The 25,610-nt window shown below is 38.3% G+C and overlaps 1 protein-coding gene across 2 annotated transcripts in view; it reads left to right on the top strand.

The window, feature by feature from the left end:
- The window catches only part of Ptpmeg2 (Protein tyrosine phosphatase Meg2), a 279,584-nt gene that overhangs the window by 53,290 nt on the left and 200,684 nt on the right, over window positions 1-25,610 (top strand). The window contains exon 3 of one of the 2 annotated variants that reach the window (XM_083118340.1): window positions 20,874-20,963. The exons of the other annotated variant lie outside the window; for it this stretch is intronic. Within the exon in view, the coding sequence (XP_082974466.1) occupies window positions 20,874-20,963 (90 nt within the window). The remainder of the gene's footprint in view (window positions 1-20,873; window positions 20,964-25,610) is intronic. 2 annotated transcript variants of the gene reach the window in all.

Below are 25,610 nucleotides of genomic sequence, written 5' to 3'. Positions count from 1 at the left end.
TATGAACATTTTTTGTGTGTGTAATTTCTATGCAATTTTATTTTTTCTACTACATATATTCAGAATATTTCAACACTGTCATTTAGTGAATTCATATTCCTTTACAAACATCAGTGCAGTTAAAGAGCCAAGTGATGTGTTGCAAAATATGCTATTATAAAGGTACAATACCTCATTTTTTTTCTTTGTGCACACCCAAATATAAAGTTCTAGCTACACCCGAGAAATTAGTGATTTTATGCAGTATCAGTGACGTCAATATTCGAATATGCACGTGTTTTGTGCATGTAGAACAAATTTATTTTTAAAAAACTGGTGCTAAATAGAGGAATTAAACGTACGCTGGTCACACGTCGTTGTTAGGTTAGGAATGTTGGTTTCATGCCGATAGTAATTTTACGTATTGTTTGCGTGTAGAATGAAATTATGCTGAAAAGTGGTGAAAATGAGCCCAAGTTGCTTTTGTTTTATTACGATTTCATCATGTTACAAATGCAACTTTTACATGGTTCAATTTCGATTTATGTCTGTTAACACACACTGCAGAATGTTAGCGATTACTTAAGATTTTGTTAATATATGCTTTTGTGGTTAGGTTAGGAATGTCAGGTTTGGTTGTGTTAGAATTAAAATAATGACCCTGAATGCACTCTACTAAGGTTCCGATTTATTTCTACATTCATTCCCACTAGTTTACGATACTTACTGTCGCTTGTCAACTGGAGAATACCTTGTCCGTGGGAAGCATTTATGATTGAGTAAGGTCATTTTGAAGGTTTTTTTCAACATAAATAACTTTTTTCGAATCCAAATAGTGCTCATGATTTTAAGGAAGGTTCAAATTTCGTGTCACAATGATTGCCAAAATTCTATGATAATTAGTCTTCCTGCTAGGAAAATGTGAAAAAAAAAAAAATAAAACATTCGGAACTGTTACCTTTTAAAAGACAGATTCCGATGCTTTCCGTAATATAAAATTGGTTCCAGCATGTGGGAAACTCAAATAATGGAGATATTTGATTCCAAAGTATGGCCCGCGTATATATTTTTTTAGGTGTATGGTTGGTCACCGGCCCCATACAAGTTCTGAATTTCCGTAATATGTAGCCTACTATTTTCAATAAATTAAAAAATATAATCATTAAACTTATTGCATATTTTCTAAAGGTACATGACCTAATTTTCTGTTATTTCTCATTTGTATTGATGTAGGCTAATTGAGGTTGTATACAGGTTACATTGTAAAGCTTTGATAAATGCCACATTTTTTTATTGATTTTTTTACACCACCTTAATTGTAATGACAGTGAAAATTGGGAAGTACAATAGTTATTTATTTTTTCATTGAATAGCATTATATTAATCATTTGGTAAATTTTCAGCTAATAACTGGGTATATTCATAATAATTAACGTGCCTGCATATTTAATTGAAAAACATGAGGTTCAAAAGCAAAAATCATGACTACAAACATGTCTGGAAAAATTTTATTTCTGGTCTGGAAAACCTGGAAAAGTCAGGGAATTTCATAATCAAAAAATCGTAGCTACCCTGGTGCATGGAATGCTGGTAAGTTTGCATTGTCAGAATAGGGTAAACTTTGACCTACATAACCTACTTCTGAGATTAACGTTCTGACCTAAAAATAGTACCAAATTGTTTGTCTCTACCATACATTTCATTTAATATATTAAGTGACTGTATTTAGGTGGCTTTAAGATGACCTTTTTGGGCCACAATACGACCTTGAAATGATGTTAATTGTCGAAATTTTTAGTGTTATCCATCCTAGTATTTCTGTCTTACCTATGATTAATTTAGCATGGGTGCCGACTATTAACATTCCATTCAGGTAAAAGTTATTTTTTTAAGCCTTTTAGCTTCTGGACTAGTGTACTACTATGTGAACATGACATTAAATTTATTTCCGCACTCTCTCAGCCACCCATTGTATTTGATATGGAGAACAGAGTCCTTTACCTAACTTTTCCTCCGTGATAATGCTGACAATTCCCCCGCGATAATGCTGACAATAGGTGAGTCAGGTATTGATTATTTTGTTAAGTTGTTTGTAGTTATTTTGTTCTACTGGTTAATGTAAGACAAAAACTAACTCTCTAGCCTTCTTAAACCCGAAGGTTTATGGCAGCAGCAACACAAGCCTTCCATCTGTCTCTATCCTGGACAAGATCAATCCAATCTTTTCCATCCTTTCCAATTTCCTTTAGGTCCAGCTCAACATTATCCCTCCATCATCCCTCACCAAGTCCTCCATTTTTCGTACATAGGTTCCAGATACGAGATTCCAGCCTCAAAATGTTCTTAACTAAGACAGACATTGTTCTTATTAACTGCTGGTCTAATGGAACTAACAGACAGTTAAGTACTTTAACTATGAGCTAGAAATAAGTTTTAAGAATATAACACAGGTCAACACGGATTTTCCTTTTTTGATTGTGACATTTGTGTTATAAGTAAATTGTGTACCTGAATCCAAAAATAACCCGTTTTGTTCTATCACATACCAATTGTTAATAATTTGCATATGTCTATTTAATAATAAGATTAAAAAATGCACAATATCCCAATGAAATAGCAATACAAGTATTGATGTGAAAGTCAACAATCACTCAGTTTTTTTTACATGCAAATAAAAGGCTTCAATACAAAATAACAAAATGGGAATGTTTTATCTGGATTTGGATTCTGCTACAAGGCCTGTACCACATGGCTCTGATGTTCTGTACCGAACCCTCTGAAATAAAGTTCTACGCCAATCGAGTCATCTGAAGATGACGGACACATCTGGACAGACACTCATGCAGGGTGGCGACAGACCTGGAAAACCGGGAAAAGTCAGGGAATTTGAGGTGTCAAAAAAAGTCAGGGAAATGTCAGGGAATTTCGTCTTCATTGATTTTTTTAAAATTTTTTTTATTATTATTATTTATTTAAAGATATCGTTATGGAACTCTGCACGAGAACAGGAAATCTCGTTCGTAAGTTTCGGCCTCAAGTTTTAGGCCCCTTTTATGCGTAACACAAGCACGGCGCCAGAAACCAGTGATGGCAGGAGGAAAGAGAGAGAGAGAGAGAGAGAGAGAGAGAGAGAGAGAGAGAGAAATAGAAATAGAGTGAGTAGGTAGGTAGGCAGGTAGGCAGGCAGGCAGGCAGGCAGGCAGGCAGGTGGGTGGGTGGGTGGGCACCCGCCCGCCCCCTTTTCTTTGGGGAGAAGGCGCGAACTTTAGTATTCTTTTCAAAGAATGGACATTTCTCAAGAGAATGAAACATTTTTCATGTTCTTGGGTGTCATACAAGTTGAATAATAAGCCAAAATGTGAATATTTTTTTTTACGAAAAATAGGTAATTTTCATTTTTGGAGGAAAATTGTTATAACTCTGGCACTAAGGGAGCAATCTACTTCGGATAAGTTTTGTTTTGCAGCTAGAACATCATAGCATGCAACCATGTACAATTCAGAATGCCGAACCGAGGAAGGGGTGTTTGGGGGTGCGACCCCCGAATTTCAATGAAAAAAACATTAAAATCTGGAGTTTGCCCCCTCTTCTCCCGCTATTTGGGAAGAAAGCGCGAACTTTAGTATTCTTTTCAAAGAATGGACATTTCTCAAGAGAATGAAACATGTTTCATGTTCTTGGGTACCGTACAAGTTGAATAATAAGCCAAAATGTTTGGAGGAAAATTGTTATAACTCGGACCCTATGGGAGAAATCTACTTCGGATAAGTTTTTTCTGCAGCTTAAACATCATAGCATGCAACCGTGTACAATTCAGAACGCCGAACCGAGGAAGGGGGGTTTGGGGGCGCGACCATCGAATTTCAATGAAAAAAAAACCCATAAAAATCTGGAGTTTGCCCCCTCTTCTCCCGCTATTTTGGGGAGAAGGTGCAAACCTTAGTTTTCTCTTCAAAGAATGGACGTTTACAAAGAGATTGAAACATGTTTCAAGTTCCTGGGTGCCATACAAGTTGAATAATGAGCCAAAATGTGAAACTCTGTTCGGAAATGTGGCATGGATATGTTGCGGAGCGGGAAGGGGGGGAGGTTGGTCATCAATATGAATTTCCCAGGCTTGCTCCAGACCTGTGTCAGAGTTTCCACCCAAACATAAGAGTATGAAGGTCCAAAAAGCACATTCATTGCGTAATCAGCACCATGATACCAAATGGTATCATCGGGCCAGTACGACCTTACTCTGATGATACCATATGGTATCATCGGGGGAGTAAAGGTTAAGCCTCTAAATATTACGTGGAAAATGCATTGAATTATCATTTTTTCTTGTCCTCATGGGAGTAGTAAGGGGACTTGTCAACAGATGGAGGGGATAAGAGCGGGTGGCGCCGTCCGATAGTTGTCGGACGTCGTAGTAAGGCATTTCGTTGGGCAAACTGAAGGAAAATTGGAAAGAAATAGGTTCCATTGATACATACTATTTTTGTCGAATATCACCACCCGACAAAGTATCTCACTACAACATGCGACAGAAATTGCATGGACTGCAACATCCAACAAAAATCGCAAGCATAAACAAGAAGAGCTTTAGACTGCAAATATGCTGCTGGAATTTTATTACTCTTCTGGCTCACTTCATCTTATTTAAGCCTCGGCTGGATGTTTCTCTCAACAGCTGAAAACTGCTTCTTATTCTATTGAACAAAACTCCCAACATATGCTTCCAATTTCGGTGATACTCTGCAAGGCTTTTCTAGAAGGATACATGAAGGGATGTACTGAATAAATAATCAATTTGGGATTCTAGTTTGGCGTACAAAAAATTGGAAATGCAGCATTAATTGGATGTGAAAGCAGCTTTAAATGGGGCGTTTGAAGAATTTTAAACCATCTTACCATTTAGGTTCAACATTGTGCATCTTAGTGTCGTGAATTTAGATAGATAATTCCAAGCTTTTGCACAATATCTTCAACAGAAATTACATAATTTTATTACAAAAAATACAAGTATTTAGTTCCCACGCCTTCTAGAAGTTCGAGGATTTTCCACTTATGGCGCTGCTGTCGCTTCTGGGCAAGCAACCCTCTGAATGTGTAATCTACCATCTGCGGCACCGGTCATGTGCCGCTCGGAGCGGCGGAGGGGGGGGGAGGGTTCACACCGCAATTTGTAAACTTATCTTGCTTTGACATCTGGTTTATGTTTTGTCCGCGAAAAGACCTTGGAAACTCAGGGAAGTGCATTCATTCCTTCAGTGGGCGGCTACTTTCAAAATACAAGACAGACAGTCTTGCAAGTCGAGGAAGTGAATCGCCATCACTTAGTTTACACAATTACGTCGGTTTACAAGTCTGATCCAAAACAAGAAAGCCAGTTACTTCGTTGACTTACTCTGTGATGCTCTCCGATTTTTTTTATATATCTAGGTTATGCATCATAATGGGAATTGAAGAAAGTGTAGGATGGAAGAGAGTGGTTCAGAGATTCCCATTTTCGCATTTTGACTTTTTTTTTACCTAATACAATTATATTACTTATACTAAATCTTTTGCGGCGCGGTGAGACCCAAGAACTGATTTATTTTAATTTATTGAAGCTCAAAGTAAATAATAGAATAAAAATTTAAATTAACATTCATCATATTATTATCATTATGATCATCATGCGTATTATTATTATTATTATGAAACGTATAAAGCGCAAAATTTAATAGGACGACAATGCTCTGTGTGAGTTTGGTGTGAAGTAACAACATTTTAATAAATTTATTTCCAAACCATGAATTTCATCTCAAATTAATGCTCCCCGATTGCATAGTGGTAACGTCATCACCTTGTAATCAAGAGTTCCCAGGTTAGGGTCCCACTTTAAACTGTAGGTCCAATCCCAATTAGCCTATCTGTGCATAACATAGGACTTAATACAAAATTAATGTAATATTATGTAAAAATTGACAATTTTGACTGACGTGTCGGCGTTTTTATTTTATTTATTTATTTATTTATTACTAAACACAACAGGCGAATGTCCAATTACAGTGTTCTACATTTCTTATTTATCTTTACACTCAGTATTTCAGATCTTTACCACCATGTACAATATATGTAAGATACTGATATAATATATTATAAATTACATAAAATATGGAAATAAAATAAACAAGGATAAATCAAGGATAGAAGTTATTTACATTAAAGAAATATATTAATTATGTGTGTAATAACTGACCTGTAAATAATTGACACACTAAAAAGTACGTACATATATGTAATTGAGTTTAAACTACGAAAGAAATATATATTTACAAATATTGCGTTTATGTTTACATTGTTGACATTTATTCTTCCATTCCTTGAATAACATTTTTGAATGTCCCAATAGGCATGTGAAATATATCTAATTTTGGTTCCCTTTCGGAACATCTGTTGTACAGTTCACACATTCTCCTGATAGGTGATTTATTTATAATGTTCGATCTTTATAATTAGCATACCTTAGGAATTTAGACTGTAGCATTTCTATTTTATGCGTGTACTTTTTGTCCTGAGGAGCCCATATTTCTGCTGCATATTCTACTTTGCTTCGGACTAAAGCGTTAAATATTATTTTCATTATTTCTTTGTTCATAAACTCTTTACTCATTCTAATTGCGTACCCTAAAAATTAAAATACAAATGAGACAAAAATAACAGAAAATTTACGAAGGGGAAAATTTAAGTTACTGGTTTGAAGATGTAGAGGCTGGGGAAAATGAGACAGGAGACACTTTCCTGGAATCCCCTTCAATTTGAACAGTGACTTGACATTGGTAACATTAACTAAGGAAGCATTCAGTCATTAAATGACATTGGACTTATGACTTTGCGGTGCATCACAGTCAGAAATCTGGTGAAATCTTAATATTTAGTTTCAAGTGGGATCCAAACCACTCCTTCACCGGCTATTGAACCCGGGGCCCTCTGATTACAAGTAGGCCCTCCTTGGTAATGGTGCATAATATCTGAATACAATTGAATTGTATTCCTTTTCCAGCAGTTTTCGAGTAAAATTTTAAAATTTCGTTTCCACTCGAAACTAGGGCGACTTTTTTTCGCCTCATTTGAGCTGGAATGAGACTTGGGAGAGTCTGGAACTTGTAATACAGAAAACTCCCTTTTATTTATAACTCTTTTATCTCTCTCTGTGTGTAAAACCATAGTATCTTTTTCACGATTAGGTCTTGTTCCATTTTCCCTCCTGCGTTCTTTGCTCTCTCTACCTGGCTCTTCAGATATAGAGCTTCCTTCATTTCTTGCCCTTCTCTTTCTCTCTCTACCTCCACTTGCTCGTTCTCTATTTCGCTTTCTACCTTTTGCTTCTGTTTCTCATTCTCTCTTTCTATAGTTTTTTCTGTATGCCTATATTTTTGTTTCTCTTCCTTCCTTTATCTCTTTATCGTTCTGTACTGTTTCTTTTCTTTGTTCCTTTTCTCACTCCATCGTGAGAAATGTTTATCTTCATTTCTCTCAATCCACCCCTCCCTCTGTTATTATAGTCTGTTTTGGTTGGTTTTCCTCTCTTTCAGTCTGTTTTGCCTCTTTATTTTCACTGGAGGCACATGGCACAGTGGTTCGGAACCCACTTTAAACTGTAGGTCCACTCCCCATTAGCCTTTCTGTGCATAAAGTTGACATAAAACCACAAATCAATCAATCAATCAATCTTTATTTTCACTTTCATTCTCTATCCTTTGGTTTTTAAGCATCACGCTCCAGCCTGCCTTAGCCTTCCCCGCCCCTAGGGGTGTCGTCCTCCACTGGTACCTATTTATTTGAGAATAAGTGAACCCCAGAGCCGTTTTATGCAGAGAGAAGGCCGCAAAAACCGACCTTACAAAACACGCCCAGGAATCTAATCTCTGTCTCCTGCAGGCCAGTGAGACGCCCAGCCGACTTTACAAAGGGAAAACTTCCCTGTTATTGTCCTTCAATTCTTTCGTTTTTTCAAATCAACTTTAATCTCTATTTTCTCATTCCAAAAAGAATAACATACTGATAATGTGCGAATTACTCACAATCAAATATAAACTAAAGGTTAAAAGATTAAAAAATCAGCAACTTACGTGTGTGAGTATGAGATAGTTTGTACTACGTTTCGAAGGTTACACTACCTTCTTCTTCAGGTTGAAACGATGCTTTTCAGACACCTGACATGGTGCCTCGTCGTGAAAGTGATGGTTGAGGATTTAGGTTAAATTGTTGTAGGAAGGACACTTTCTAAAAAAGAATGTAAATTACACATCTAAAACCGCGCAATACTATTAAAAAAGAAAGGAAGATAAATCTAATGTCAGGGTAAAAATTCGTGGCATCATTGATGAACAAATGCACCTAAGCATAAGGGAACATGGCCCACCCGCAACCAATCATAGGGCACCAAAAGGGAAAATGGAAAGTAAGCTTAGGGAGAGTCTTCACAATGTGAAAAAATGGGTTAAACAAAGCGACGTGTATTTGATTAGATCTGATAAAGAAAACAAAATGGTTATTATCGGGAAAGAGGAATACCATAGTAAGTTGGAGGATAGCTTTAGAAGTAACGACTACGAAGAAACCAAAGTTAACCCCATTAGTAAAATCAAACGGGAATTCAGAAAAGGCATTGAAACCAGTTTCACCTTGGGAAGCGCAGAAAAAAAGAAATTACTTAAGGGTGTTAAGGAAGGGAATATTCCCACGGCCTTTGGGATACCTAAGACCCATAAGGAAGGGATACCCCTCAGACCCATCATCCCCATGTATGCACATCCGGGGTATGGTTTAGCTAAAGAAATGATTAAGAGGATGGGAAAAATGAATATGGACACTCCGTATAGCGTCAAAAACTCCCTTATGGTCAAAGAAACCATTGAGAAACTTACCATGGAAGAACGGGACGTAATCTGTAGTTTCGATGTTATTAATCTGTACCCCAGTGTCCCCCGGGACAAAGCCGGAGATTGTTTGTATAGATGGTTAATAGACCAAAACGTTGAAATCTTGGTCGCCTGGGAGTATGTCCGGTGGTTTTTTCTCATTACGGGGTACAATTACTTCTACGTTAACGATAAAATCTTCCGACAAAAAGAAGGGTTGGCCAAGGGCAACCCCATCTCTGGCCTTGTGGCCAACATCTTCATGCACTACGTCGAAAAAGCCGCTATGGAACATGTAGGGGTAGGAGTAAAATATTATGGGAGATACGTGGATGACATCCTCATCATAGGGAGTGAAATCAAACTTGACAGTGTTTTCGACCAATTGGGGAAGCAGGATCCCAGAATCGGGTTTACTAGAGAAGATCTGGCCAACGGAAAGATCCACTTTCTTGACTTGTGCCTTACTAAAACCGGACAACGGATCGTTACCGGGGTCTTTCATAAACCGTTGGCTGGCGAGCTGTACCTCCATAAGAGATCCCAGCATTCGAATAGGACTAAATTAAATGTTTTTCTTAACTTTTTCATTCGCGCCGAAAGACTGTGCAATGACGAAAAAGAGAAAGAGAAAGAAGAAGAATGGATAAGGAAGGTAGGTATAAAGAATGGGTATACTATCCGCGACCTGGAAAAAGTGGCTAGGAAGGCAAAAAAGATTGTTAGACAAGAAGCATCGCAAAATGACAAAGAGGAGGAAAAAACTGGGGTGGGAATCGGTGAAAAGAAAAAATATTTTGTCGGGATTCCGTATTTTAAGGGTGTTTCCGAGAAAATTGAAAATTCTGTGAGGGGTTACGGGACAAAATGTGGGGTAAGAGCACCCCGGAGCATTGAAAAACACTTCACGTCTTATAAGAAAGGGAGGGGGGATAAGCACAATAACCCTGAGGAGCAGAAGGGAGTGTACAGGATAGTATGTGAATGCGGGAAGGAATATGTGGGACAGACCGGGAGAAGTATGCAAATTAGGTGGGGAGAGCATGATAAGGATGTAAACGAGGGTATACCCAAAACAGGATTGTCGGAACACATAATAGTCAACCGACATAAGATTGCTAAAAGGGAAGTTATTAGGAAGGTTGACAATAAACTAGACAGAAATGTATATGAAGCTGCCTATATATGCGCGAAAAATTGGAACAAACTTAATAGGGACGATGGGAATTTGGAGGACGGCTGGGTTACCTTTTTTAAAAAATGGGATAAAGCCGCCGGGAACAGAGACGAATTGGGCTTCCATGTCACCCCTGAGGTTAGGAAAGCCGCCGAGGTGGAAGTTGATTTCACCTTGGATTGGTGACTCACGAGCCCCAGTTTGGAAAGACTGAGGAGGAGAAGTTTTCCTTCTCCAGGTATGAGCCGACACCGTGCATTCGCTTACCCCGAGCACCGGTCGGCAGTTCGCCGACGTCGGCTTTGGACGTTCTTTCGTTTTTAATAGTATTGCGCGGTTTTAGATGTGTAATTTACATTCTTTTTTTAGAAAGTGTCCTTCCTACAACAATTTAACCTAAATCCTCAACCATCACTTTCACGACGAGGCACCATGTCAGGTGTCTGAAAAGCATCGTTTCAACCTGAAGAAGAAGGTAGTGTAACCTTCGAAACGTAGTACAAACTATCTCATACTCACACACGTAAGTTGCTGATTTTTTAATCTTTTAACCTTTAGTTTAACCAAAAAGAATAGTTTCGGAGAATTAGAGATTAGAAAAAGGAATTCACCTTGGTTTATCTGTCACTTTTGAGGCGAGGACTATTTAGGGGAGGGAGATCCAGAGGGCACTGGCATGCATACGCAGAGGGGGTGCTGCAGGATCTACAGCCCCCCCCAGAAATTTTTAGAAAATAAAATATTCAAATGAAGGTAGTAATAAAGTCGAAAAAACTCAAAATGACCACAATAACAATTTTTGTGTTTGAATTACTTTTAAAACGAAGGTTTAAAATAGTAATTTGAGCTCATACCAAATGAAAATAAAACACCAACACTGAAATTGATTTACGGCAATGTATTCTATCATTTAATATTTAATCTCCCTTTGTTCAGTAAAGGTTAGATTCATGGCATGGAACCCGCATTCACATTCAGTTGTAGATATTGGTACAATTTCAATTGAATTCACATAATCCTTGAGTGAGGTGAAAATGTGTCTTGGCTGACATGACATGTTTCCTGACATGTTTCCATAAAACACACGTTCTTAATCATCTAAATGCCATGTGTGTGCATTTAATAGGACTATATGCAAAAATAAAACCTGTCTTCAAAGCGGCCATTCATACTGTGCAACGAAGATTGAAAACAATGCTTTCAAACGTATGGTTTTCCTCGATCGGGGACCACCTCGACTTATTTTTATAAAACACAACAAAATACTACAGATCTCAACAAGCTCTCGAAGGAGATTAAATGACCAAGCAACTCAACATACGTCAGATACACCGCCCAGTTTTAGTGTTCGATAGAAGAGTACTTGTGAATCACCAGAAGTCTGAAAAAATACCGAATACATGGCATTTAAAAGAGACAGTCAGGGGTGCCAATTTTTTTAAAAAAACACTGGGTGGGCTCAAAAATTTGAATTCACAAATCACATAAATTATTGGGTGGGCTCGGGCCCCACAGACCCGTATAAATTGGTGTCACTGTACACAGTCACCATAAATTGCATAACGAGAATTTTTTGTATGTAGCTATGGTGTGGTAAACTTAAATGAATCCAAATGGAACACCATAAGTACGATATAGTTTACAACTGGGTTGAAATGATCCCAGGTTGAGATGTGTCACTCATAACTAGAAATTTGATGTTTCAAAACAAGACGGGGGAAAATCCCTCCTATTGTCCCTTTAAATGACACCCTGCATTAAAATTATTAGAAATTCGCTACTTTCAAATGACAAAACTCTGATTTTCCGTTTTATTTATATATATATATATATATATATATATAATATTCAGGACGAATTTTGTACCTTACAGATGAAAAATGTTCCTCCGCCACTGTTTATGCACGATCCAAGTTCACAAGTTCAGCCCCCCAAAACAAAATATATAGGAAAATATAATTATAATCTCTAATTTATCGTACACAAGTACTAAAATTAAATAATAAAAATATACGTTTTTAGTATTCGTTGTATAATCGAAGGTTATTTATTTCTGCCGAACTTATTGGAAGGCAACGATTATATTGGGAACATACGGTTGTGAAGGCCAGTGTCAAAGAAGATTTATGGAACTAACCAAGAAATTTACTTTTCGTCTACTGAATCCAACCTTCTTTTTTGTTATTCAATAAATATTCGATCCTTGATCTATTTGACATTCATTTCCCATTTAATTTTTTTGCGATATTAACTACACCTAAATAAAGAATACGTTTTGTTATATCCCTGTTTCTACACCGTCTTTTTGCCTATTCAAGTAATAATAATAATAATACATTAATTTACATATTTAATTAATGTCATTAATCTAATGTGAATACTTTAATTTAATCATTTATATTATTACTAATATTATTTCTGAGACTTGGTTCGGACACCCCCCCCCCCAAATATATTTCTTGATACGTACCTGCTTTTGACTAATCTTGATTGATTGATTTGTTGTTTTAAGCCCACTTTATGCACAGGAAGGCTAATCGAGACTGGACCTAAAGTTTAAAGTGGGATCCGAACCACTGTGCCATGTGTCTACAACGGGTATCGAACAGACTAATATTGAGTAATAGAGGTCCCGAGTTCGGCGGTTATGCACAGAATGGTATTTGAAAGGGAAGGGGAAGTCCTACATCTACTTGCTAATATTTGGTTATTGTGGGGAGACTATATATGTACAATTTATAATATATCGATGCTTCATGAGTTGTTGCCGGAAATTTTGCAAATACCTCACTCTTTACGTGCATCTATCCATTTTGGACACTTATCAATATCACCAACTATTAGAGCACATCCAATCATAATTGTGAACTGATAGCAAAACGTTTGTTTGTTAAACTTGTTTTAAGACCAATTATATTCACAGAAAGGCAAATCGGGACTGGACGTATAGTTTAGAGTGGGATCCGAGCCACTCAGTGGGGTAGCGCAGCTCTTTGGGCCCACCTGCAAGTAAAATATTGAGGGGCCCCCTTAGTGCCAAAAAAAATATGATGCCAGAGTGGGACGGAAGTACAATAGTTAGTTGCCCTCCCCCCTTCGTTGTACAAGAAATTAACTATTACCTCAAATATTATGCCTTCCCATTTTTTTGTTATCGACTTATATCACTCTAGTACTTTCTTGAAACTAAATCAGGATGGGCTGAATCTCTGAAAAATAACTGGAAGAAGAATCTGGAAATATTTTCTCTACTTCAACGCAGCGACACAGCCAGGAATCACTTTTGGAGGAGGGGGAAGCTTCCCGCTGCCAAATATTTTGTTCGTGATGCTTTGTATTTTTGCTTGAAATATTTTTTATGAATTTACATATATTACACAGATATTAAAAAATACTGTTTTGGTGGAATTGTAAAAAAAAATAGTAAACACTCCTCTTTTGGACTTTGAGGTGGATGTGCCTTCAGCCCGTAAGCCATCCCCTGGTTCATCCAGGCCAAGATTCAACGTAAGAGTCGCTCATATTAGCCTTCTAATACTCAGTGAGTAGCCCTAATATACTCAAGCAAGAAACTTATCCTTCAGTAATGGGGGTTGAACCGGACATCTAGATTGTCGGTAGTAACCTATCACAAGGTAAATTTCCATCTGCTACGAAGAAATAACTGCGGACTCTAGTCTTTGAATGATAGATAATAAAGCTGCGAAGGAACTCTATTCACTGAAAATTTATCACTCAATGAAATGCAGCTTCGAAGGACTGAGCCCATCCCAAAATAAAAGAAGGTTGCCACAGGTTAGTAGACCTCAACATCATTATTCATAAGTTTAACGCTGCCATTCTTTTTTCGATAGACCAATGATCAAACTTTCTTAAAGACTTTTTCATGAAACAAGAACCTTTTTATTAATAGACCATCAGTGCTCGAATTTGCATAATCATTCTCCTTCACCTACTTCATTATCTTCAAGTTGCTCCACACAAGGATCCTTCCTTCTATCCCCAACGCGAACAAGGAAATTTGAAGCTAGGATTTTTTCCTTCGAGCACTGCAGATCAAAAAATCCTAACACATTAGAAAATAAGAACTAGTTCGACAGAAATGTCCACAAAATGCCAAATTGTAAGAAATATAAACTTACAAAATTACACAAAATAATGGTCACATTCAACTCATAAGTTGTATACCCTGCGTGGCAGAGGATGGAATAATGGTCTTTACAGCAAAGGGATAAATTACTATGGGTCCCACCTTTAACTGAGGTTTTCAGCCCCTTTGAAGTAAAACGTAACAAGTGTAGACAATGTGGGAAATTCATTTCAGCTCTTATTTCAATATGAAAAGAATTGCCCCCCCCCTTGAAAATATTTGGTGGGAAGTTACATTTTAAATATCACGTGTAAAATTAAAAGGTTACGAATTAACAATTTTGATGTTTGTTGTAAAATAAGGATCGACTGGTTGAGCAACTGAATATTTCTACTGGATTCCTAACTGTAGACAATTGACACGCTACACTACGTTTACGACAAACTGCGTAGATACAAAGGTATGAGATGAGGGATATTTTCCTATCGATTGACATCTGCAAGCAAGTAAGTTAATTCTGCATTTCGGAGGGGGACCCATATAACAAGTTACCGGGGCCCCTCTGGCTGAGATAATACGTCAATGCTTGTTATCGCAGACGTCGTATATGATGTTAGTGGGAACCAGATTTCTGTTTCGTAAATCTATTTTTTTTATAAGCGACACTATCTGTGGAATTTCTGCGATTATATAAAAAATTCAAGAGCACATTGTGGGGCCCCTACATCTCGCCCCTTCGTATTTTACTACATAATCTATGTTAGTTGGCCATTTTACTGTAAATTAATGAATGTACCGACGGAAACAAAAAGAAACATGCAGCTTCACAGTGCATAGGCTGGTGATCTCAAAGGACGATGTGTAAGCTTTTTTTCAACTAAGGAAAGGAAAACAGTTATTCTTCAGGGTTCCGGAACATCTGTCAATGGCCAGTGGGTACGACCATTCCATTCTCCCCCTCCCTGCAAGATCGTAAAAGCAGCGAGGTAACGATGGTAAGAATATGGAGGGTTTGTGGCTGGGAAGAAGGAGAATTTCTTGAAAGCGACGTCAGCGCCTCCCTCGTGTTCCCTTGGTAGTTGGTACTGTTGTTAGAACGGAACTAACGACACCCTCGAAATTTGGTTTTCTTTCAACATCCAGCCGAGGCTTAATGTAGCAGTGCTTACGAAGGTTTTATTTCATCATTCTGACATATTAGTGGCTTTGCACAAGTTAACATACGTTTACAATGACATTGCACTCTCTGTCCTGTCTGTTTAAACTCGTGAGAGATGGTCATTAATCTCTCACTGAGTAAGGTTAATGTCCAATATTATGAAATAAAATACTAATAATAAATACGTAAATATTTTAATATATTTACTCGAATCATTCAATCATAAAAGCAAATCACTTTCTTCAAGAAATGACTTTTCTCTGACAGCCCTGCTAAATTTTCACTTTCCATCTACTGATTTATACGAGGGTTGGCCAGAAAGTAATTTCCGATTAGTAGGGACATTGATCTTTCGCAAATGCCAAAACCATGAAAAATGGTAATTGCTGCGAAGTTACGTTTAGGAATGTGCAGTGATGTCTGAACATATTTTTCGCCCGTTCGAAATATCGAAATAATGCGAATTGTTGGCATTTTTAACGATTTTTTTTAAAGAAATGTCCTAAAACAACGAAATATTCCATGAAATCCAAAATTCTTGTCTTTTCTAGGCCATGTTTGTGTACATAGAACATGCAAGTTTTCCAACATTTTACTCAAGAGTAAACTATAGAGTTATACGTACATGGAATAATTCCGACAGCCATATTAAATCATGTATTTTCGACGATTTTTTTTAACTTCTATCAAAACCATTTGCATCACAGAGCAAAGTGGCAGGGTTCTAACAGGATATCGAGTGCATATCTACCGTCACACGGGAGCCACATCTTCGTATTTGTCCCACGAGATATGTCTTGAATTACCAAGCTAAGTGCGCATCATCGGCATTTGTCGAGCGAGTAATAATGGAGCTCAGTCATTAGGGTGTCTGACTACTATGCAAGAGACCCGTGGTCGATCCCCGGCACCCACCCAGCATCATATGAAGCTGGTACCTTGAGGAAACTTTGAGGGATAAAGGTAGCCAGGAGCGTGGTGCTGATTACATCACCCCCACCTTCAGCCGTGATCAAGAAAGTGTGGGGCCCTAACTCCACATCCCTATACACCTTCATGGAAAAGTGCAGGGGAGTACTTTACTTTTACTTCCTCAAGAATCTGTTCCAACGTATCAAACTGTCACGAAAATATGTAGACCATGTGACGTACAATTTAAAATAATAGTTTAAAAGCACAATGGAGTATTAAGTTTCGGTATATTTGGCAGAAAAATGTTCTAAAACAAAAACGCGAATTTTGGGAAACGTAACACTAACAAGTAAAAAAAAAGATAATGCCAATTTTTTGGTGCCATAATATATCGGTATCTGTCACGTGAGATTGATTGATTTTAATTTTTTGAGTGCGTCCCACTTATGGTCATTATGCACCCTTCAGTATATACGGGGAAAATTCCATTATCTAAAATCCTTACCTTAAAATTTAAAAAGGGGTATGGAAAATAACTTTCCCAAAATAACTTTCAAGATATCAAACTCTCACGAAGAGGCGTAAGCCATGTGACTTACAATTTGAAACAGTAGTTTTAAAACACCATGAAGGTATAATTTCAGATATTTGCCAGAAAATGCGCTAAAATGAAAATGTGAATTTTGGGAAAAATAACACCGTATAGTAAAAAATAAAAAAATAAGAAAATGCACCAATTTGAAAAAAAATAACAAAATATCATTGTTCCTCAGTGTTATCAGTGGCCCAGGCTCCACTTTGTCAGATGACCGACCACATGAAGGTCACGATCAAGGCTTTGTGTGGCACCGTTAGGTTTCCACCTTGATCTCTGGGGACTGGACCGCCTTGGATTGCATGTTGACGTAAAGCGGGCAATGTGTATGAATAGTCTATAGAGACTATGCGTGAGATCTTATGTGTGTGTAGGGATAGTGTCCGAATTGTGTACTCTGGTCCCGTTGTTGTTTGTGACTTTTATAGTTTTATTTATTTATTTATTTATTTATTTATTTATTTATTGTAATTTCCAGTACAGCAGAAGCCATTTTAAACCGGAAAGGAACAACAGTAAAACAGTACACTATTGTTAAAATGAACACACGAAACAAAATAAAATAAACAAAATATAAATATAAACATAAACAAGTCTAGACAGTTCCAAGGTAAACAGATGTGTTTCACAAAAGCATTACTTATATACAATTTTTTTCTGTGTTGGTGATAAAAGATTGATATGAACTGAATATATCGGTTTGGTTTGATATGACATTGAACTGATTTGATAGCCTATGAAATAGTGAACGTTGAATGAGTGAGTGTCTTGGAGTTGCAGTGTGGAAAGTTTCCTTGCTCCGTGTTTTGTGTCTGGGCACTCTGAGGGAGAGTTCGTGGAGTGGGATGCTGCATCTTAATCTTCCATTAATGATCTTATGTAGTAATTTCATATCTGCAACGTAGCTACGTGATTCTGGAGTAGTTATGTTTAAGTTTACAAGCAGATCTCTCTTAGGTAGGTGTCTCAGGGCCGCACTCTATATCGAACGATGGAGAGGAAAAAGCTGAGAACATTGTCGATCTTGGAGGTATGAGAAGGGGCAGCCATGTTCCAGATGGGTGAACAGTATTCTAGAATGGGTGACACAAATGTTTGAAGTAAAAAGAAAGTGCTTTCGGGTTATGGATTTCAGTGAATCTATAAAGTAAGCCTAGCATACGCATTGCCTATTTTGTGATGGTTGATATGTGATTATCCAAAGTTATTTTAGAATCTATGAGGATACCTAGATCTCGGTGCTTCTTTTGCTAGAGTGATGTCGGTGAGTGTATAATTACCTTTAAGAATGTTTTGCTTCAATGAAATTGTTATGTAAGAGCATTTCGAAGGGTTTGTGAACAGTTTCCATCGCTTACACCATTCAGAGAATCTATTTATGTCATTTTGGAGAAGTTGCATGTCTGATGGCTGTTTTATTTCTCTCATAATCTTGCAATCATCAGCGAACATTAGAATTGTGCTTGAGATTGGGGAATTAAAGAGGTCTGTGAGATCATCCAGATATAATACAAATAACAGAGGGCCAAGAACGCTTCCTTGCGGCACATCAGATAGAACAGGAAGCCAGTTAGAATTAGTTCCAGGAAGTACAACACGTTGTTGTCTATTTCTTAGATAGTCTTTCTTTCACTATTTTTAACGTGTTTCCAGTTATATTAAATCTGTTAGCTAATTTATGCAGTAAATAATGGTGATCCACTGAATCAAAAGCTTTGGACAGATCAAAGTACACAACATCCAACTGATTACGATGAGTAATTGTGTTTATGGCATAGGATTGCATAGAAGACAGATTTGTAAGGCATGAAGAATTTGGAAGAAATCCGTGTTTTGCTGGGTTAATGTAAGGGGATGTGAATTTCAGAAGTCTATTTTTTAGAATCTTTTCACAGACAATAGCAAGTGTGGAAAGGAGAGAAATGGGCCTGTAACATGTAGTATTGTTTGCATTGTACAATTTGTTCACTGTTTTTTAGTGTTTATGTTGTGTTCTGTGGGTAAATGTATGACATGTGGATGCGTTGGTGTAGTGCTGCCATCTATTGTTTTTTGAAAAAGTTTCTGACTAATGGTGTCCATATTGGTCTGATCTCTAGGCTGGGTTGGCTGATCAGTTCTGATCTTGTTGTCATATGCGATGCTTCCTTGAATTTTCTGCTGTAGCCATTTTCTTCCCTGTTTATTATCTGTGTTTTATCCCATTGTATTCTGTGGCTGTTTTCCCAGGCGTGGGTCTAGTTTGGATCTTTCAAAGTATCCCAGCCTAAGGTTTGTTTTGTGTTCCCCCACCCTCGCTTCAAGTGTTCTGCATGTTTCCCCAATGTATTCCCTCCCGCATTCACATGGGATGCTGTAGATTACGTTTTTTGTTTTTATATCGGGTGTGTGAGGTCTAGTGTGGACCAGGTTGGATCGGAGTGCGTTCCTGGAGTGGAATGTAGTTCTGATGTTATATTTCTTTGTTATTTTTTGGATTCTTTCTGATATTCGTTTTATGTATGGTGTGTGGATCGTGGCCAGTGGTTTTTCTTTTGGAAGTGGGTCTGTTGTTTCTTCTGTCCATATTATGGGGTTTATTATCTTGTGTGGGTAGTTATTGGTTTTGAGATCTTTGTAGAGTGATTTCTTTTCATTGGTAAGGTCCTGTTCGGTTTTACATATGGTTTTTGCTCGGTGCACGAGTGTTTTTACTATGCCGGTTTTTATGGACTTGGGGTGGTTGGAGAGGAAGTTTAGATATTGTCCTGTATGGGTAGGTTTTCTGTACACTTTTTGTATACATTGGGGAAACATGCAGAACACTTGAAGCGAGGGTGGGGGAACACAAAACAAACCTTAGGCTGGGATACTTTGAAAGATCCAAACTAGAGACCCACGCCTGGGAAAACAGCCACAGAATACAATGGGATAAAACGCAGATAATAAACAGGGAAGAAAATGGCTACAGCAGAAAATTCAAGGAAGCATCACATATGACAACAAGATCAGAACTGATCAGCCAACCCAGCCTAGAGATCAGACCAATATGGACACCATTAGTCAGAAACTTTTTCAAAAAACAATAGATGCAGCACTACACCAACGCATCCACATATCATACATTTACCCACAGAACACAACATAAACACTAAAAAACAATGAACAAATTGTAGAAAAATACAAACTACAAAAATCACAAACAACAACGGGACCAGAGTACACAATTCGGACACTATCCCTCCACACACATAAGAGCTCACGCATAGTCTCTATAGACTATTCATACACATTGCACACCTACCTCGCTTTACGTCAACAGGGCGGTCCAGTCCCCGGAGATCAAGGTGGAAACCTAACTACGCCACACGAAGCCTTGATCGTGACCTTGACGAGGTCGGTCATCTGACAAAGTGGAGCCTGTGCCACTGATAATCTTACCTGGCAATTTTTTGTATATATAGAGGTCCTTGTGACCAACAGACGCGGTTGAGCCTGGGTCACGTGTATTACAGAATTGCAAGTTGAAGCATGTACATATTTTGTGTAATTTTTAAGAAACCTGATGTGATACAGCAAAATGTATCTTTTCTGTAAACCATACATCTTGAAGATGCAAAATCGGTTATTGGATGTAAAAACGTCTCAGTGACTTCTTTTTTGTTTACCTGTAATCATTAATGTTACCATATATGTTATGAAGTACTTTTATCACTTTTTTTTTTTGTATTGATCTCTAAGATTATTTATATTTAGTGTTATTTGTTGAAGATGTGTGAGAAAGAAGAGTTGATGATAAGTATCATGAGTGAAATTTAGCCTTTTCACTTCATGAATGGAGAGACCATTGCTTCCATAGCCTTAGAGTACAGCACTGCAAATAATGGACACAATGTTTGAAATGTTGATAAATGAACAAAAAGTGTTTTGTTTTTTCCTGATTATGAATTATTAAGCTTTGCATTAGTTATTTACATGCTCAGTTTATAACTACACGGCTTTATTATTTTCATTTTCTGTGGTATTATTTGCAGCCTTAGAGAATATTGTATGCTTTCTCACTGCACGTCTTGTGTGTGTCTTTGCAGCCAACACGAGATGCCTCAGGTGCTGCTATAGCCATGTTCACTGCCCGGTTTCATACACCCCACCTTACAACTCATCAGACTACATTACAGGTGAGATAGTCTCAAAGCCACACTTAAATATTTTAGGCTTCAAGTAGTTGCTTTTTATGTTGTTTGTTATTTAGATATATGTACATTTATCCAAGCGTCATTCTGTGCCAAAGTGTAACAATCCCTAATTTGACCTTTTCTAAATTTTGTACATAGGTTCCAGCTACCAGATTCCAGCCTCGAAATGCTCTTAAGTTTGGAATTACGGAGGAGGTAAGTTTGTTTTAGCCAGCGCCCTGCCAACTTCAAATGGCCATAACTCAAATCACTATTGCAGTTAGAGATGTGATTTGTGGCTGATTGGAAAGCATTTGAAACAACCTTTAAAATGATATATAACACACTTGTATTAGCATGTGTTGTATTCTTAAGGTCAATGACCTTGAATATCTGAATAGTGATTTTTTTTAAAAAATTGGAAAAATGTATTCTGGGCCGCACTACTTCCTCCTGTTCCACATTGCCAAATGCAAGATCAACTGCAAAAAACTCTGTGAAAGACTCCTATTGGGGTCTAAATGGAGGACTGTGGTCAGAATGGATGAAGAATACATTTTCCTTACTGGCAGTGGTCACATTCGGTTGATTACAAACTGATGGCAAGGGGTGCAGCAACTTTGCTTCTGTAAGGACAGTCCATGGTTGTCACCGGATTCAGTTATGCAGGGAAATTGCCAATGTGTAAGGTGGACAGAAATGTGAAGGTGAATGCTGCCTAATTACAGTCATCCATTATGACACTCATCTTCCGTAGAGACATCTCTTGTTTGGACGAAGAGAACACTTCTGGAGATAGAGCATGTTTAACCATTTCAGCACATACTGGTGAAAAGCCCTGATGCCAGTCCTATGCAGTCGGACTCTTGAAACGACATGTGAAACATCGCTGTCCATACACCCTCCCCGGTCTTTGGAAAGCCTGCAGAGAGGAATGGGATTCCCTTGCCTGTTCTCCAACATAGTTTACTATAATGGAAACTCCAATGTAGGGCGAAAGTTCACAATGCTCATGGTCCAATAGAACATGACTGGTGTGTTGGAAGCATGACATTTCATGAGGTCAGTACACCTTGAAAGTAGTTCAAATATATCCCGAACAATCATCTGTATACAGGGTGATTGGTAATTCGACCTATTCCTGGAAAGGGGTAATACTAGAGCACATTTACAACAAATTTGACCCTATGCACCGGGGGTCGGAAATCAATGAGTTTCTAGTTATTGCAGTTTGTAGATTTTCGTGACATATTTTGACTTGCGACCAAATAACTACTAATTGTGAAAAAAACTACTACACCCTGGGCACTTAATTGACATGTTGCTAACAGCTGACGAATGAGTGACTACTGGGAAAAAAATTCATGCCCAAAATTCCCATAACCACAGAAAGAAACAGTTATTGGAGCACACGTCATGAAGAAATTTGGAAATTTTCGTTTAAATCGAAGAGTATTACTAAAAAAAAATGGTAACACACTTAGCGTAAAAATTACGAAAAATTTTCCTCATTTCATAAGCTATCCAAAAAGATACAAGTGTTGTCAACTGGCACATGGGTTGGGGGAAAAATCTGAATAAAAAGCAGAGAAGGCACGTTGTAGACCTTTTTGTAAAGTGAAAAGAAGTTTTCGGTTGGGAGAAATAAAGGAACGAAAATGAGTGAAGTAATAATGTTATTTACCATACTCATGATTCCAGGTTGTCAGTATTAACTGTTATAAAAACTACAAATCCTGTTCAAATTGCCTCCCCCCTGTTACTTATGCAAGCACGCAGCCTGCTGCATACTTCAGACACAGTCACTCGCGTTGACACCCTGTCTCTTATGTATTGGGCGGCTGCCACAATTCTCTCTCTCAACTCTTCTTGGGAATCCACTGGTGTACTGTAGACTAACTCTTTCACGTGACCCCAAATGTAAAAGTCGCATGGCATCAAATCCGGACTTCTCACTGCCCAGAGGGTTGGGCCGGCTTCGACCAATCCATCGCATGAGATAATTGTCGTCCAGCCACTGTCGCTCACCTCGGAATTAGTGGGCTGGGCAGCCATCATGTTGGCAAAATCATACCCAGCAGCGTCGTAAATTCTTCCCTTAGGAAGTTTTCATAGGTAATGCCGTTTAGGTTTTGTGGCGGAAAGAATGGCCCAATCACATGATTGTGGATGATTCCCATCCACACATTTAGTGAGATTTTTCTCTGGTGAGCCTTTTCTTTAGATTTTCTTGGGTTATGACCCTTAGGGGCCCAAAAATGCCCACTAATAAAATTTGTAATACCATCGCGGTCGAATTTGGGTTCGCCCGTCCACAGAATTCATATCAGATGATGGGGGTCTTCAGTGTCGGTATTTAGTAAAAATCGACAAAAATCCATCCTTCTGACAGGATCTCCCTCAATAGCATGCACTGGCACGGATACAGTCGTGCTGTATGCACAGTGAACCAGACTTTCCATTGAGTCAAGCCAAGTCACCTCGCCACAGCTGTTGTTGCAGTAGTGCCATCTGCTCGAAAACACTGCATGATTTCCTCCTCTTCGACAGGATCATTAACTCGGGGTTGGCCAGCATCGCCTTGGTGTCTCTGTACCGATCCTGTTTCTCGAATGTGCCAATATGTCTTACCAAACATGCTCACGTCAGGTAAACAGCGGTTAGGGAAACACCTGTGGTAATCTCTTCGTGCTGCAGCGGCATTACCATCACAAAACCCGTAACAATACACGATATCCGCGTATTCTGCATTTTCGAAAGCAGCCATTTGACACGGAAGCTTGTTACTTACCTTTCACTAAGTACAGGAATTTACCCTTCGCTCCGCATGTCGTTGTCACAAGACTCTTATCAATTACAAGGAGTGGAAAACAAAACTTACTGTTTCACCTTTATACAAGGTTTATTCTAACAGCAATTAAATAAACTTTAAATCACATATTGCTTATTTTCAAGACATCTTTTCCACTATCTTTGCTAGTTGTTATGGTATTTCTTGCTTGTTTGTAAATCTATCAGTTTCTTAAATGTTGCCAGGTCCTGGCACATCGTTCAAACTCATATTTAAGGCGTGTGCGACTTACTCACGATGATGTAATAAAATAACTTAAAAAACACTATAAAATGAACTACTTACGATTTGTGAGTATACGTTTTATAAAAAACAATGTTTCAAGACACAACTGGTCCATTCATCAGGTTATCTTGGCGAGTGGAATCACTTCATGGCCACGTCAATTAGAATAAAATACAATGAGTAAGGTAATGGTAAAAATTATGGATAAAAAGGTATTTCGTAACAACTGGCCCCTGTACACATAAAACTTCATATTCCCTTCTTTCCCTTGTAAGAACTTTGAATCTAAAAGTGAACCATAAGAAACTTCAACACATTAACACGTTAAAACCACGCATGACCATATGGCGACTAGTTTGGTTTCTCGCTGAATGCCGGAAGTTGCCAGACACCTGACCCACCCACTTCCCTCCTGCTCCTATCCCCCACTACTACGTCATTTTAAACTGAAAATCCTGGATCTCGTGGGTTGCGTTGATTCCGGCCGGAGTGACCTGAAAACCAATACTTTTTCCTTTACTCATGTCCCATCTCTTGAACATCTTGGTCCATAATTCATCAACATTTCCGTCATCCCTATTAAATTTATTATTCCTGTCTTTTCAAATAAATGCCACTTCATACAAGTTTCTACTTATTGGTTTATTTTCAATTCTGACCACCTCTGTTTTCCTAATTTTATGCCCTTCCTCAATTACGTGTTCAGACAACCCTATTGTCTAAAATCCTTATCGTGCTCTCCCCATTTAATCTTCATACTTCTTCCAGTTTGTCCTATACAGGGTGTTTCATAAGTTTGTTTACAATGCTTGGGAGGTGATTGTACGAGTGAAAATAAGGTGGAAAGTTCATGTAACGAAATTCCGGAAATGGCTTTGTTGCCGAGTTATTGACATTTGAAAACGTGGGAAAATGATTTTCCGAAGTGAATAATGGCAAAACGGGTGGAGAGAAGTCGTCGCTGTTGGGCGGTCCACTAAGAAATTGGATACGCTCTTGTCAAAAAATCACGCGGCAATGTTGTGCAATGTCGGTGCAAGGGATTCCCCAAAGGACGCGAACGAAGATGTTGATGGGAGTGGGGTGGGTGTGCGTTCTGCGTGAGCTGGTATAGACGAAAATTGGCATGTGTTGAATGGCACCAAAAAACAAAGAAAATATCCTGAGCGAAGGGCACCATGACGTAAAAACTAAAAAAATGAACTGTCATAGGTTGTATACCCTGAAGGGCACACAGTATGCTTAATGGAGATGTGAAGGGAACCTCATCACAAACGGTTTTCAAAGTGTCCACCATGTACTTCCAAGCAGAGGCGACAACGGCGAATCAAGGATTGTCTAGTGCAACCCAACAACCCTGGTGTTTCTGCTATCGATGCTGCAGCTACCTTGATACGGGCAACGAGGTCCTCTGCTGACACGACAGGTGTTCCATAAACGAGGCGTTTCATCTCTCCCCAGAGGAAGAAATCCAGGGGTGTAATATCAGGCGATCGAGGTGGCCATGGCACAGGCCCTCCCCTGCCAATGCATTGGTTGTGGAATACGGTATTGAGGAAATGGCGCACATTTCA

This window comes from Lepisma saccharinum, chromosome 3, assembly GCF_977018435.1.
Source record: "Lepisma saccharinum chromosome 3, izLepSacc3.1, whole genome shotgun sequence".
NCBI lineage: Eukaryota > Metazoa > Arthropoda > Insecta > Zygentoma > Lepismatidae > Lepisma > Lepisma saccharinum.
This window is presented reverse-complemented; position numbering and strand designations above follow the sequence as displayed.